Source organism: Mytilus californianus, unplaced genomic scaffold, assembly GCF_021869535.1.
Source record: "Mytilus californianus isolate M0D057914Y unplaced genomic scaffold, xbMytCali1.0.p SCAF_2, whole genome shotgun sequence".
Classification (NCBI taxonomy): Eukaryota; Metazoa; Mollusca; class Bivalvia; order Mytilida; family Mytilidae; genus Mytilus; species Mytilus californianus.
Window position 1 is genome coordinate 1,023,111 of NW_026262668.1, and position 14,797 is coordinate 1,037,907.

A 14,797-nucleotide genomic window follows, 5' to 3' on the forward strand; every position below is an offset into this window, starting at 1 on the left:
TAAAAAACATAAATTAATTGTCAAATATGATAAATTGCCATATTAGCAGATTACGATAGTTTTTTTTCTTTTTTTTTTTGAAAAAGGGGGGGGGGGCGTACGCCCATTACACCCTCACCTGGACCCGCCCCTGTCTATTGTTATTATTTTTATTTTTATGAAGTTATTAAGATCTTTAAGTTAGGAATTATTGATTAGATTATTGCAGCATCCGTTTAGTTTAAAACTTGAAGACTGAGCATCTGAATATGGCAAGTGTTGTCACAGCGCTGACTTAAAGACAGTTTTTCAAAAACTGTAAAGATGTAATCTATTAACATGATTGTAATAACATTTGTAAACAATGTTGTTACTTTATCCGTTTACTTTTCTAGATAACATACATGTTGCGGTTTCTTTAAACCATGGAAGTATAATATTGAAAGACAATCTTCAAAATAATTAATCGTTGCAAATCATTTAGCCAATAAAGTCGTGTGAACACTAATCCGTTATCATGGCCCGTCATCCGTCCATCGTTATAGAATTTACATTTCCAACAAAACATCTGAAACCAAAAGGCCCTTTTATACCAAATTTTACTGAAACGATATACGATAGGTCCTTTATGAAATTCTCGATTTGGTTTCGATCGACTGAAACACGTGGCCGCCAGTGGCAAACTTTGAAAAATAGAAAATCCTATTTTCTACATCATATATCTCAACTAATTTGCCAATGTTAATCAACTTTACAGGAATGATCTGCATTTGGTTCTGATTGGTTGACAAACATGGTCATCAGAGGCAATCTAAGATTCTAATTGGAAAATTTAAGAATTTGTCTCCTATGAAACAACACGGTAAAATGTTATAAAACTTTAGAGGATTGATACAAATATTCCACATCTTTTATTGATCTGGTGGCAAACATGGCGACATTTTTGTCGAAGAATTCCCATTAAAATCCTATTGAAAAGCATATTTTGATCTACTCTGTAAAAGCTAATCTTTGTGGGAATGGTATATGGAAGGTCTTCTACAACTGAGCCTCATATAGCATTACATCAATCTCGACCAAACTTGACTTACTTATCATCTTGAAAATTTTATCACATACATAATAATAGCGAGAATAACCATTAATATAAGCTGAACAATAATACCAATTTAACTGAAACTTTCAGTGAAAGGACTAATCGACTTCTAAAAGTAGATGTCGACATTTTAGCCATATTGCGTATAACAATGTCTGGTCAGTGCAATTTTTTGAGGGGGGGGGGGGGGGGTGGGGGTGGGGGGGGGGGGGGGGGTGGATACACGAGTATGGAATACTGGTCCTGAATAAGAAATAGTATAATGGTCTTCATTAAACTTGAACACGCACTCGAAAATGGGTATATATATATAAAAAAAAAGACATTTAAGTTTTATCATTAAATTTTATCCTCTTGAGAATTAAGTGTTGCATATCTTACGTAGTCTTTATCAAATACATACACATTTTAATCGACTAAATTCAATTTAGAGTTTGTATTTATAAAAGCTTGTCAATTAATGTAGACACGTATGTTTACTTCTAGATGTTCTTTGGTCTTTTTGTGTCATCGGGCAATCTGGTTAAAATTCAGATCTATCGTAACTCGCTTACTTGTCGAAGCAGCGATCTATAATCTAATTAGATTGTGTCATCGGGTTGCCGTCTCACATTTGCATATACCTTACATCTCCTTTTATCCAAGTATATTATGGTACTCAATATAAAACTAAAAGATATATCATATTCCATATCACCCATTCAGAAAAACACAACGATAGTTACAAATATATTACAGTTAAAACGTATTTGCTTCGTATAGTGATTCTTCATATTTTATAGTATACAAATAAGTAATACAAAATAATAGCCATGACGGCGATGCAAAAGACATTGAATTTTGAAAAGCCAGTCTTCTTTCCTTCAAAGCCTAAAGGTCTAGTTTTCAATGACGAGAGTGTTCTATTCCACTGCGTAAAGATCGCCTCCCGGGCACCACTACATTTTCCGGGACCTTCAAGTCGATATTGATATGGAGTACTTGGTCCAAGGAAACATGCCAATGCCAATTTTGGATCTGTTTTCAACATATTCCCTTAAATAGATATTTCATAATTTGTGTTAGCTTACATGTACAAAAATGTATGGTAGTATCATTTTATCTGTAGACAATTAATGGTACAGTTATTTAATATAAGATGTATTACTACAAATGTATTATTTTTGGCAGCATCTAGATTTCATGTTTGTATTAATACCAGTTACAATAACCTGTTTTCTATTTCTTTATTTTGTCTATCAGGGTAAAATCTTTTGTGCTAATTTGTGACAGAAAAAAATGCATATTACAGAAGAGACCGTAACTATTTGCAGATTTGTCTGATATAAACTATCATCGTGACGATGCAAATAATTGCTATATTCTAGAAGATTGTATACATACACACACACTATGAAAAGAAAGAATGACTCACTTTATTAATACTTACATAGGTCTGGTAGGCACTTATTGAGAACTGCTAGTTCATCCATATAATCTATCCAATCAACTTGTATTGTATGCCGCGTTCCAGCAATGTATCTCTTTCTCATTGCTTCAACTTTTTCATGTATATCTTTCCACATTTCTTCTTTTGATGGAAGCAAAACGTCCCCCTAGAAGTTTAATGATATTAATATAATACTTTCTTTAGTTCAGTAGCTGTAAGATAACTCAAAAGTACTGTCTACGCAAAAGGTTGCTTTGATAGGAATACTTTTAATATGGTTTACCAACAAGGTACCCTTTGACTTGTATGCAGACAGAAGCATAATCAGTAAACTTCGATACCGAAACCCGAAAGTTAATTAGCAGCCAAAGTTTTCGATCAACAATAACCGAATGAAATATGTTTTGACGATTATACATTATTGAATCGTTATAAATGCAATTGATTTATTTTTGAGACTTGCTTAAATTATATTTACATATGATATACCTTGAATACTCTTGTTGCCAGGCGACTTTGCATTTCACTCACTGGCATTATGGCGCCCAGTGGCTGTACACAACCAATTATGCACAAAGTCTGTCTCTTTAGATTAGGTGGAAATATATATTTATATAATTCCATTTTATTGTGTACTACTTTTACAACAGATTCATCTAAGAAAGGAAACCCAAACACATATCCAGTTGCAAACATTACAACATCGATATCATCCTCTGTTGTTCCGTCTTTAAATACAACGCCACTCTCTGTTAAATGTTTAATATTTGATTTCAGTTTTAGTGTACCACTAGCAAGTCTATTTGGGAGCTCGTCATTGACCATAGGATGTTGAGCAAGTATACCATGTTTTGGTTTTAAGCCATATATTGAATGATCAAATCTTTGTTCCAGTTTCTTTTGGGCTAAACGTTCAATTATAGGTCCACCAATAATATTCTTTAACGCAAACGTTATCCGGCGTGTGTAAAGCATGTCCAATGGTAAACCTCTATCTGATATTCGATTGTATACCCAGCTACCGGATCTTGTGCTCAAGAATGTCTAAAACAAAATGAAACAGGACTAAACATACAATTTCAAGAATTATAATCCCATTTCCAATGGATTTGAGAATTTTGACGAAACACAAACCAATCTCTAATAATCCAAACAACAGAAAGACAAAAGCGTATAACAGAGAAATAGAAATACATCAAATATTATATTAAATTCAATACTGAAACAATGATGACAATAGAAATAATCAATTTATCTAATAATAAAGTGTTGTTACTTGTCTCACTTATCATACGTTCACCCAAAGGTGAATGGGGTATAGAAATATGGTCACTTTTGTCTTTTTTCGACCGGTAGTAACACCCTTGCCGAATTAGGGAATCCATTTGGCCGTGCGAGATGTATAAACACGCAACCACGTCAGGACAGAAAGAAGGCCTCGTGTATATAGAGAGAAGAACCCTTGCAACAAGTCTCTGAAAGGTCTTAAAGCGGCGTTTCAATCGAACCCTAATTTTCAAGTAACCGTCCACATTTTCCGCACTTGACCCCTTCCTTACAGAACTTACCCATAGCATGTATTGTTAATTTGTTCCCGTCCTGAACATACAACAAGTATTTTCCACTGGACGTAAAGCAAACAATTATCAACATCGTTCTCAGTTCATACGCTTTTCACAGCTTATTTGTTGGTTGAGTATCAACTATCAAATCAGACATGAAAGAACATTATCAAATTAAATGCGTACTTATCTAGTTCATTCATTCCTAACTTCATGTAACCCAAAATAATTTGATGAAAAACTACCACTTTAAAACTTATGTTATAAATAAATCTGAGAAAAACCGAAAGGGATACGGCAATATCAAGTATTCATTTGTTTTAGTCAGCAGGTTCGGTTGCTGACTAAAACTAATGAATACTTGATATTGCCGTATCCCTTTCGGTTTGGTATTTTGGGACTGTTATCTGTCTTTATGTTTGGTGTTTTGGGACTGTTATCTGTCTTTATATTTGATGTTTTGGGACTGTTATCTGTCTTTATGTTTGGTATTTTGGGACTGTTATCTGTCTTTATGTTAGGTATTTTGGGACTGTTATCTGTCTTTATGTTTGGTATTTTGGGACTGTTATCTGTCTTTATGTTAGGTGTTTTGGGACTGTTATCTGTCTTTATGTTTGGTATTTTGGGACTGTTATCTGTCTTTATGTTTGGTATTTTGGGACTGTTATCTGTCTTTATGTTAGGTGTTTTGGGACTGTTATCTGTCTTTATGTTTGGTATTTTGGGACTGTTATCTGTCTTTATGTAAGGTGTTTTGGGACTGTTATCTGTCTTTATGTTTGGTATTTTGGGACTGTTATCTGTCTTTATGTTAGGTGTTTTGGGACTGTTATCTGTCTTTATGTTTGGTATTTTGGGACTGTTATCTGACTTTACGTTAGGTATTTTGGGACTGTTATCTGTCTTTATGTTTGGTATTTTGGGACTGTTATCTGTCTTTATGTTAGGTGTTTTGGGACTGTTATCTGTCTTTATGTTTGGTATTTTGGGACTGTTATCTGTCTTTATGTTTGGTATTTTGGGACTGTTATCTGTCTTTATGTTAGGTGTTTTGGGACTGTTATCTGTCTTTATGTTTGGTATTTTGGGACTGTTATCTGTCTTTATGTTTGGTATTTTGGGACTGTTATCTGTCTTTATGTTAGGTGTTTTGGGACTGTTATCTGTCTTTATGTTTGGTATTTTGGGACTGTTATCTGTCTTTAAGTTTGGTATTTTGGGACTGTTATCTGTCTTTATGTTAGGTGTTTTGGGACTGTTATCCGTCTTTATTTTGTTTTTCTTTATGTCATGCTGCTGCCTATTTATCTTCTTTATTTTTTGTCTTTCGTGTTAAGATCATAAACATTTGTTAATGAAATCAACTTAACAAGAACAAGCCCTAGTATATTGTATTAGCTAAGCTATGTAAATACCATGGGCTTAAGTGGATTGTGTGTTATTACTCAAGAATTGGAATTTGATAATAGGACATCTGTAAATATCACCTTTGTTGTTGATCTCTGACATCACGTATTGACCTCGTCAAAAGTCCATAATTGATAAATATTCTCCTCTTTTTAAACAAAAATTTATTATTTAAGGCAGTAGTTTAAATCCAACCGAAATTATTGAGTCTGAAGCTACTATCAAATGAACGATTTCATTTCAATTCTAAGGAGTTGATGTACTTCCAAAGATCTTTGTTTTTTTTGTGGAGAAGAACTGTTCTATATCAGTCCTTTTTAAATTTCTAGCGCAGAATCATATTCTCTCGTTGGAAAAAGCGACGTTTCGGTGGTGTCATGTTGCAAAGAATGCAGTCTTATAGCAGAAACTGTCAAACTAGTGTTTTCTACTTCTAGGCAGATCATATCACAAGAGCTAAGACTGTTCTACTTGGAATTTTAATTATTATTTTCATTTATATTGGGTGACATGCCCTTCGGTAGATTGTTACAGTGTGAATTAACAACTACAAAAATATGTCTCCGGATGTTTTTTCGTTCAAAAAAATCGTTGAAAATCATTCTACGAACATTAAAAATAAACCCATCAAACCGAAGTATGCATATTTTGTGGCCTTTGTCTTTTGTTAGTTATTATTCTTAAGTCTTTTTTGTGCTTTCGATCTTTTTAAAAAGGTTTTTACTTTGATAAGTTTTTATATTACAATAATGAGATGACATTTAATAAGAGATTTGTTTGTGTTTTTTTGTAGTCAAACGCGATTTGAAAAGGAAATATCCATTGCGTACATGTATAGATCAACAAAAGTTCATCTCAACAAATGATTAATGTTACCTGTGAAGCCACTCTGCTAAGTTCTACGGCCGCATCGCCACCAGAATTGCCTATTCCAACGACAACCACTCTCTTTTCTTCATATCCAGCAGTGTGCTTGTAGTCATGGCTGTGAAGAACTTTTCCCTTGAAATTCTTTAATCCAGGAAAATCTGGCATATTTTTCTCAGCATGATGTCCAGTACATATCATTACGGCATCGTATGTTATATTGTGTTCTTCTTCGTTTGCTAAATCTTTGACTTTTAGTATCCATTGGCCGCTTGTTTCAAAATCATCTGTTGGTTTTACTGAAATGATCTCAAAACACAAAAACACCATTTAAATTAAAGTAATTCGAGTATTTTAACTGTAAATGCATTGCAAATTAACGGATAGACTGCATATATATGACTATTTTGATGTATGGCACAATGCATGTCTGAAAATAAATGAAAGAGAATTAATCTAAATCTTTAATCCTTTTGGCACTTCCGCTTGATGTAACATAATTATTTGGTTATTAAGAATCCTAGTTTGTCGTGCTGACTTTGAAATCTAGAAAAAGAAAAAAAAATTATATGTTTATATATAAAAGAGGGGCGAAAGATACCAGAGGGACAGTCAAACTCATAGATCGAAAATAAACTGACAACGCCATGGCTGAAAAATAAGAAGACAAACAGACAAATAACAATACACAAGGCACAACATAGAAAACTAAAGACTAAGCAACACGAACCCCACCAAAAACTGGGGGTGATTTGAGGTGCTCCGGAAGGGTAAGCAGATCCTGCTCCACATGTGGCACCCGTCGTGTTGCTCATGTTATTACAAATCCGGTAAATAGTCTAATTCGGTAGATCACATTCGTGGTGAAAAAGGAAGTAGATTGTAATTACGACATATGATAAAGAACATATCCGATATCATCTGTGAAACGGTTATTCCATAACGGTCATAGGTAAGGTATTTCTTCGATGATTACATTAAATGTTTGCTGTTGAAGTTACGCAACTAAATATTTATCAATTTGAATAGTTTACAAAGACACTCGATATTTTTAGACTTAATTCGGCATCTTAATACTGAATATTAAATGGCCTTGAAGTTCGTTGATCTTGAAATTCTAATTGAATAAAAAAAACGTCATAAAAGATCATCTTATCACATCAGTCATCGGAAACAGTTATTTATTGCCCACTTTGTTAACTATGAGCAAAAATGTATCTCTATAGCGATATACACCAAGTTGTTTGATTTAAAGAATTAAATGACATTCTGAGTGCTCACCTCGTGCCTGAAGTGAATATGTTTTCTCAATTCAAATTTGTCGACATACAAGTTGAAATATTTCTGAACATAAGAGTTATGCATAAAGATGGGGTATTCCGCTGGTATTGGAAAGTCACTGTAACACATCATTTCTTTACTGGTGTTGATGATTGTGGACTTCATTACGCATGCCTGACCTTCTGTGACTTCATCTGTATAGCGCCAAAGACCACCTATAACGATGAAACCAGTTGATATATTTTGTTGCCATTCAATCATCAAATACTGAAATTGCAAAGTGCTTAACCTTTTCCGAACTAATGAAAACAAAAATTGTGTATCATTTTGGATAATAGAATTACATTTGAGATAACATTTGTGTCTTTTGTATATAAAATATCTGGGCTCTCCGAGTCGGTCATAAAACTTTACTTAGTTCTCGGAGTATAAAATTTATGCTCGAAACACCCATTCCATCATTTTAATTGGTTGATTTCGGAGTTTGAGTACGATACTCTTGCTCGAAAGTTTTATGACCACAAGGCCAATAAACGATATTCAAAATTTTTCTTGTGCATCCGCAAACAATATCATTTCGTTCCCTGTTTCAGAAGAAAGTCAATTTGCAACCGATCAATAATAAGTACAAAGTTGATGGAGCATACAGGTGACTACCAAAATTTCGAATGGTTTGCAAAGATGACATCCGCTACCCTTTTTGTCATACTGATTTACATTGACAAATTCTAGTAGTAATATAATTCTCAAATTTATTTGTTGAAATTGAAAACAGTGCTACTGGTTCTTGTAATATAAAAAAGTCATTAAGATACGATAATGTGTAGATGTTGTTTCATGATTACTTACTTATTTGTCCAAAACTTAGTTCAACGTAACTAATGTCATAATCATCAACGACTCTCTCTGTTTTTTTTGAGTGCCGAACCTTGTATATGAGGGTCTAAATGGTGGTTAACAGAATAGAGAATAATGGGCGAAAAATATAAAGAATAGAGAAAAATGGACCAAAAATGTGAAGAATAGAGAAAATGGGGTTTTAAAATATAAGCAATAGAGATTAATGGCCTAAAAATTACAAACAATACAGAAATGAAGGACCCCCATCCACACCCTCGTATATAGCAGCGCCTGCATATGGAGTATACATCTCCCAATTGGTACCATATTCCAGAGCTTGTATTTCCTATCATGAATTCCTTGAAAGAGGGTTGCTGCTCACAAGGAAGCTATTAAAACAAGAGTTCCAAGTGGTGAAGTTGAAATCATCACTTCGAAAATTTTACGAACGCCATCACGAGTTGGTTGATCTGACCGATATAAAATATCCGATGATGACGGATATGTTCAAATCGTTGTAACTATACAATCCTTTGTTCTTTTCCTCGAACGTGACCTACCAAATTAGACTTATAACCTGGTTTGTACTTACATGACGACACGACAGGTGCCACATGAAGATCTGATTACCCTTCCGGAGCACCTGAGATCACCCCCGGTATTATTTGTGTTCGTGTTGCTCAGTCTTTAGTTTTCGATGTTGTTTTGTTTTTTTGTCGATTTTCGATTTTTGCCATAGTGTTGTCAGTTTGTTTTTCGACTTATGGGTTATATTGTTCCTTTGGTATCTTTCGCCTCTCCTGTATAGAAGACGGTACTAAGCTTTTCTTGAAGAGACAGTTTATTATCGTAAACAGTTTCGGTATATATGCTCTATATACAACTTTACCACATAATGTTTTGATGAATATGTATCACATATTGGTTCGCCCCTTTGTGGAGCATACAATATATGGACTTCTATTGGTAATACAAGTGTGTATTATTTTAGAATTTTGGCATAACACATCGTTTTAAATCATTGATAGATATACTTATGCATGTCTTGATATTACTAAAGTATACATTTGGTATTAGAAAGTGTTTATTTAACTCAATAGGTAATCATCTTTTTATTTTTGAATTACTTTTCACGTATAATTTGTATCTATAAGCAATCTCTATTCATGGCATGTTTCCTTATATGAACAGTAAGTCTTTTTTATTCAGATAAGATAATATGTAATACAAACCAATATCATGTGTCCGTTCGTAACATGTCGGTCGTAACCCTTCATCTACACAGCATTTGATGGCAGCTATTCCACTGGTCCCTGCACCAATTATAGCCACTTTCATGTTGTCAATAATCTACAAACAAAACCAAATATAGGTACAGAGTACTTACTATACGAAATGAAGTAGAAGCGGGCATAGAAAAATATAATAACAATAAAACATGCCTCATTACTACCGAAACGGTTTTATTTATTTTGAATGTCATGTCATTATTATAAGTTTTACATTAATTTTTAAAAAGGTTCCTGAAATCCCTGTAAACTGAGGAAATCGTATAGTTTTGTTTTACGTATTTTTATTTATTAGTTGACTATATTACTATTTTGTTGCATGGAGCTCAATATATCGTGATCGCCTCGGAGGTCTCCTGGAAGCGTGCTCTCCTCGAATACCGGAGGTCGTAGGTTCGAACTCCGACCGGGTCAAACTCAAGACGTAAGGATTTGAATTTGCTGCTTCTCCGCTGAGCACGCAGCATTAAGGTCAGATCAAAGACTGGTCTGCTAGGAGTCAGAATAATGTTTCCGGTAGGGTGACATGTTTAACTGCGGACTGTTACCTTGTGAACTAGCTATAGTTAAAATCCGGCTCAGCGTGTCGGTCTAGTAAAAAGCAGGGCTAATATTCATTTAACATTTACATGTGCTCGTCCTAAATATGCATTTAATTCATCATCATCGAGGTATCGTGTTCTTACCTACTATGTTTATACTTTGTCTTGCCTGTCTTTCTCCGTTTCAATTCATGGTCAGTATGAGTCTTTTCAAGATTGTAACCAGATTTAATACCTTGAACTATTAATAGTTATTTATTTCTGAATAAACATTAATGTCGACGATGTCACTGATAGCAACTCTTCAGTAGCTATTTTAATATTCTAACCATCAAAAATAGCAAGAAGATTATCAAAAATAAACATGTTATCAAACTAAGTAAACTATGTCTTCTGTATTTAGAATACAATTCACTCGTAAACTATCGTACATTTATTTAGTGGTTGTATGTTTCTCTGCAATTAAGGTGCTCTATGAGAGCATATAGACATTTTGTTCAAGTTTATTTTTTAAATCATTCCTTGTTGTTTATACGATACACTATATATACATGTATCTATACATTTTGTCGTTAAAAGTTTCTTACAGAACTATGTTGTTGTGAAACATGTTAAAATCTCACATAAGTGTGAAGATTATGTTATAGATAATGCACATTTTAAGGTTTTTCTTGTATAACACACCGAGGGTGTCAGGATTGATCAAATGAAATGATAAACGAACTTTCGAATAAACGTTGGAAAGATTCAGTAAAGTATTTACAAATATCCCCCATTGAATCCACCAAAAGTCCAGCTTAAATATGAACTCCTACCAAATCACATGCAACAGCTGGGAGTGCAATCGACAAAGGCAATATGTATTCGAGTACAAATTGAGTAACCCAGTAACAGTTATTTTTTTTAAACTCTGAAACGTTGCGCATGATTTGTATGAGGTGGCATTATAATGTCCACTATTGTTTTGTTCTCGATTTCTTCCAATAATTATTTCAAGAACATGTTCATGTTACTTCTGGAACTGGATAGACAAATAATAGCACCTCATATCAAAAATATGTTCCAATACATGATCATACATTGTTGTATGACATCAATAAGATTGCATTTTGTATACTGCTGTAATGTCAAAATATCCTCAGTATTTCTTTTTTAGAATTTTACATCATTCAACTTAAATAATTCAGAATTTTATTAGTATAATAGCGCCTCCAATTCTACACATTTCTGGTTCCTACTAAAAAGCGCCCGGGAGCAAGGGTGAAGAAAAAGCGCCCGGGGAAGAAAATAAAAGCGCCCGGGGAAAATATATAGATATTGGATTGGCATGAGACAACTTTGTGTCGATGAAATAAGTTATGCACATTGATTTTTTTTTAATTTTAGACAAGTATTTTGCAAATTCAGATAATAGACATTTGTAATAAAGCACAAAAACAAGTACGAATGTTTCAATTTTAACAATAATATATGAATACTAAAGACAGATAATAATGGATCACAGTTTATGCTGAAGATTTTTAAAATGTTAGACATCAAAAGACATGTTTTTCAAAAACGATATCAAAATGAAAATGCAAAAACAACTTAAATTTCACAGATAAATATTATTTTATAAAATTAAAAGAGTTACACATTATTTAAGAACGATAAAAGTGACACGCACATGTATATCAGCATCAGCAAATAAAACAATTATACTATGCATGTTAAAAGCAGGTATTTGGTATAAAACAAATAACATTGAATCACCGATACGCATTACAAATCGCATGCTGCGATTTAAACAGTTTTAGTTTTATAATTTTTTTTTATAATAAATCAGCAAATAAAGCAGTACTATACATGTACCGTAGTTAAAACAAGGGGGTAAAAAGCAGGAGTTTGGTTTAAATTTAAAACTAAGCATTAAAACACTGATAAGCATAGCGTTTTATAAAAAGATATAATAAAACATTTACTATTGTTAAAAAAGCACTAAAAGTAAAAATTAATTTTTTTTTTTTTACATATATTAGGCCGTTAGTTTTCTCGTTTGAATTGTTTTACATTTTCATTTCGGGGCCTTAATATAGCTGACTATGCGGTATGTTCTTTGCTCATTGTTGAAGGCCGTACGGTGACCTATAGTTGTTAATTTCTGTGTCATTTGGTCTCTTGTGAATATTTGGTTCATTGGCAATCACACCACATCTTCTTTTTTATATTTTAGATACATAGTGTAAAGAAATTCCCCTTATTTACATATACGCAGTATAATTCGAAAGCCAACTCTTCGAGATAGACTTAAAGTTTAGAAAGCATGTGACTTCACTATTGTCCAGTTATTTTGTTGTCTTTTATTATATGACAAACGAGACAGCGAATTCAGATGCTTCATATGAACCAGACATCGCTTTTTTTTATATTATATATTTTAAAACTAAAATGTTATCATAAATATAGATTTCCGGTATTTTCTTTATAGGACCAAGAATCTCTCACCATTCTCGTTCATATTGTATCGTTCCAACAGCAGTTTAGATGTAGCATGGTCCATGTGTACCGCCAACCAGTAGCGGATCCAGAACTTTCATAAGGGGGGGGGGGGGCAGGGCCCCCTGGATCCGCCTATGCCAACTTCTCTTCGCTGTACTCCCGGTGCTGTACTCAGCTTCAGTGATTGTGGGTAGCATTCCCTTTTCTCTTTTACTGCAAAATCGTAGGTAATTAAATCCCTTTTCACCAGCCTGAAAGTTATCAATTTCTTTATAAATACCAGATATGAAATACACACAAATGGTTTTGTATATTAACGATTGTGGTTAATCGGATAACCGTAATTAACCCGAATAATTCAGTCGTTATATTCCACTGCTCTACGATGCCTCGCGAGTGGGAGAGTCGGTCACGGGGAGGGACTGAATTATTCGGGTTATATCGTAATCAGCGTGTCGTGTGTACAGTTAACGATTGTTAATTAGTCTTATCTTATTATATATATATATGATTGTTAAAAATGAAAACGGGGGTAGAATAATGAAATATTAAAATTCCATAAGCGTACCTTTTGGCTGAACAAAAAGTTTTATTATTTTCTCTCTATTATTTATATAATATATTACAAATCTCACCTCTGTCAATCGTAATAAAGCTGATGTGTATGTGTATTCATCTGACTGGTCATGGGAAAAACACCCTTTGCATGAATAATTCACATTTTTGTCTGTGAGGAACATCTCAAAGTCTGCCAATTCCAGCTCTTCACATCGTAGATGGCACCACGTATCACAATTGTCGCAGCAGATGCTTGCAATTTTACAATTTTACGGCATATTCCACAAGGCCAGAATATCATATTTGCTTTAGCAGTGGGTTTAACTTTTCTTTTCTTAGTGGCAGGCATGTTGAAACCCTTCCACGATCTTCCACCGTCAATTCAAGTGTGTTTAATAAAATACAAAACTTTGAAAATTGTTCACCATGCAGTTGCGAATATTAGACCTCGGGCACTGATCGAGGACAATATCGTTCATGATTCTTCTATATACTCTTGTTTATATTTACTTACTTACTTATATATAATTTTGAAACCTAAAATGTAAAAGTGCAACAACGCTATCTACACACTTTAGATGTAGCATCGTACAGAGGAGGAATTCATAAAATCCTGGAAACAAGCTCTTTTTTGTGACTCTAATAAAGATAGTCATGGTAATAAACTAAGAACGTATCGCAAAGTTAAAAATAATTACGAATTAGAAAAATATCTCCTACTGGACCTTAACAAAAATGTTATTTCTAAAATGGTAAAAATTAGAATTAGTAATAGCAAATTACTAATAGAAGTTGGTAGATATACTAGAACACCTTTAGAACAGAGAATTTGTCCACTTTGCAAGGATGGAATTGAAGATGAATTCCATTTCCTCATTAAATGTTAAGCGTTAGAATTTAATAGAAATATACTCTTTTGTAATTTAAGTGATATAGTTCCATCTTTTGTTAATATGTCTGAACAAGATAAATTTAGTTTCATTTTGAAAAGTAATGATACTGACATTTGTACTGTATGTGTAGCTGGAATAAGCGATATGTATGATTCGAACATTCATTTAAAGCAAACATAATGTTGTTAAGAACTGTTGTAGTATTAAAGCTTATTGTAATAACTTGAAGTGATAATATAGTATGAATAACACCTCCACGCAATGTAGATATAAAATATGTGTCTCTTATCATTGAGAAAACATATCTCTGTATATTTGTTTTTTTGTTTATTTTTGTCTGTTTTTGTATTTGTATTTTGTAAATGTCAGCTGGTATCATTCCTGTATTGGAATTTACACCAATAAAACTATTTGATTTGATTTTGATTTTTTACATATCCCCATTTATATTCAGGACAAAACAAGCAATGATTATTTTTTTTATTCAGGAAAACATTTATTGTTATAAAATATTATTATTTTATTCCCCCGGGCGCTTTTTCTTTTCCCGGGCGCTCCCGGGCGCTTTTTGAT

At 33.3% G+C, this 14,797-nt stretch overlaps 1 protein-coding gene across 1 annotated transcript; it reads right to left on the minus strand.

The window, feature by feature from the left end:
- Positions 1 to 1,780: 1,780 nt before the first annotated feature.
- LOC127728754 (flavin-containing monooxygenase 5-like) lies at positions 1,781 to 9,802 on the minus strand. The gene is made up of 6 exons (XM_052236384.1): positions 9,697 to 9,802; positions 7,625 to 7,839; positions 6,353 to 6,652; positions 2,994 to 3,548; positions 2,505 to 2,670; positions 1,781 to 2,110 (listed from the first exon to the last, which is right to left on the minus strand). Exons 1-6 carry the CDS (start codon positions 9,800 to 9,802, stop codon positions 1,845 to 1,847), a joined length of 1,608 nt encoding a protein of 535 aa, XP_052092344.1. The 3' UTR covers positions 1,781 to 1,844.
- Positions 9,803 to 14,797: the final 4,995 nt, after the last annotated feature.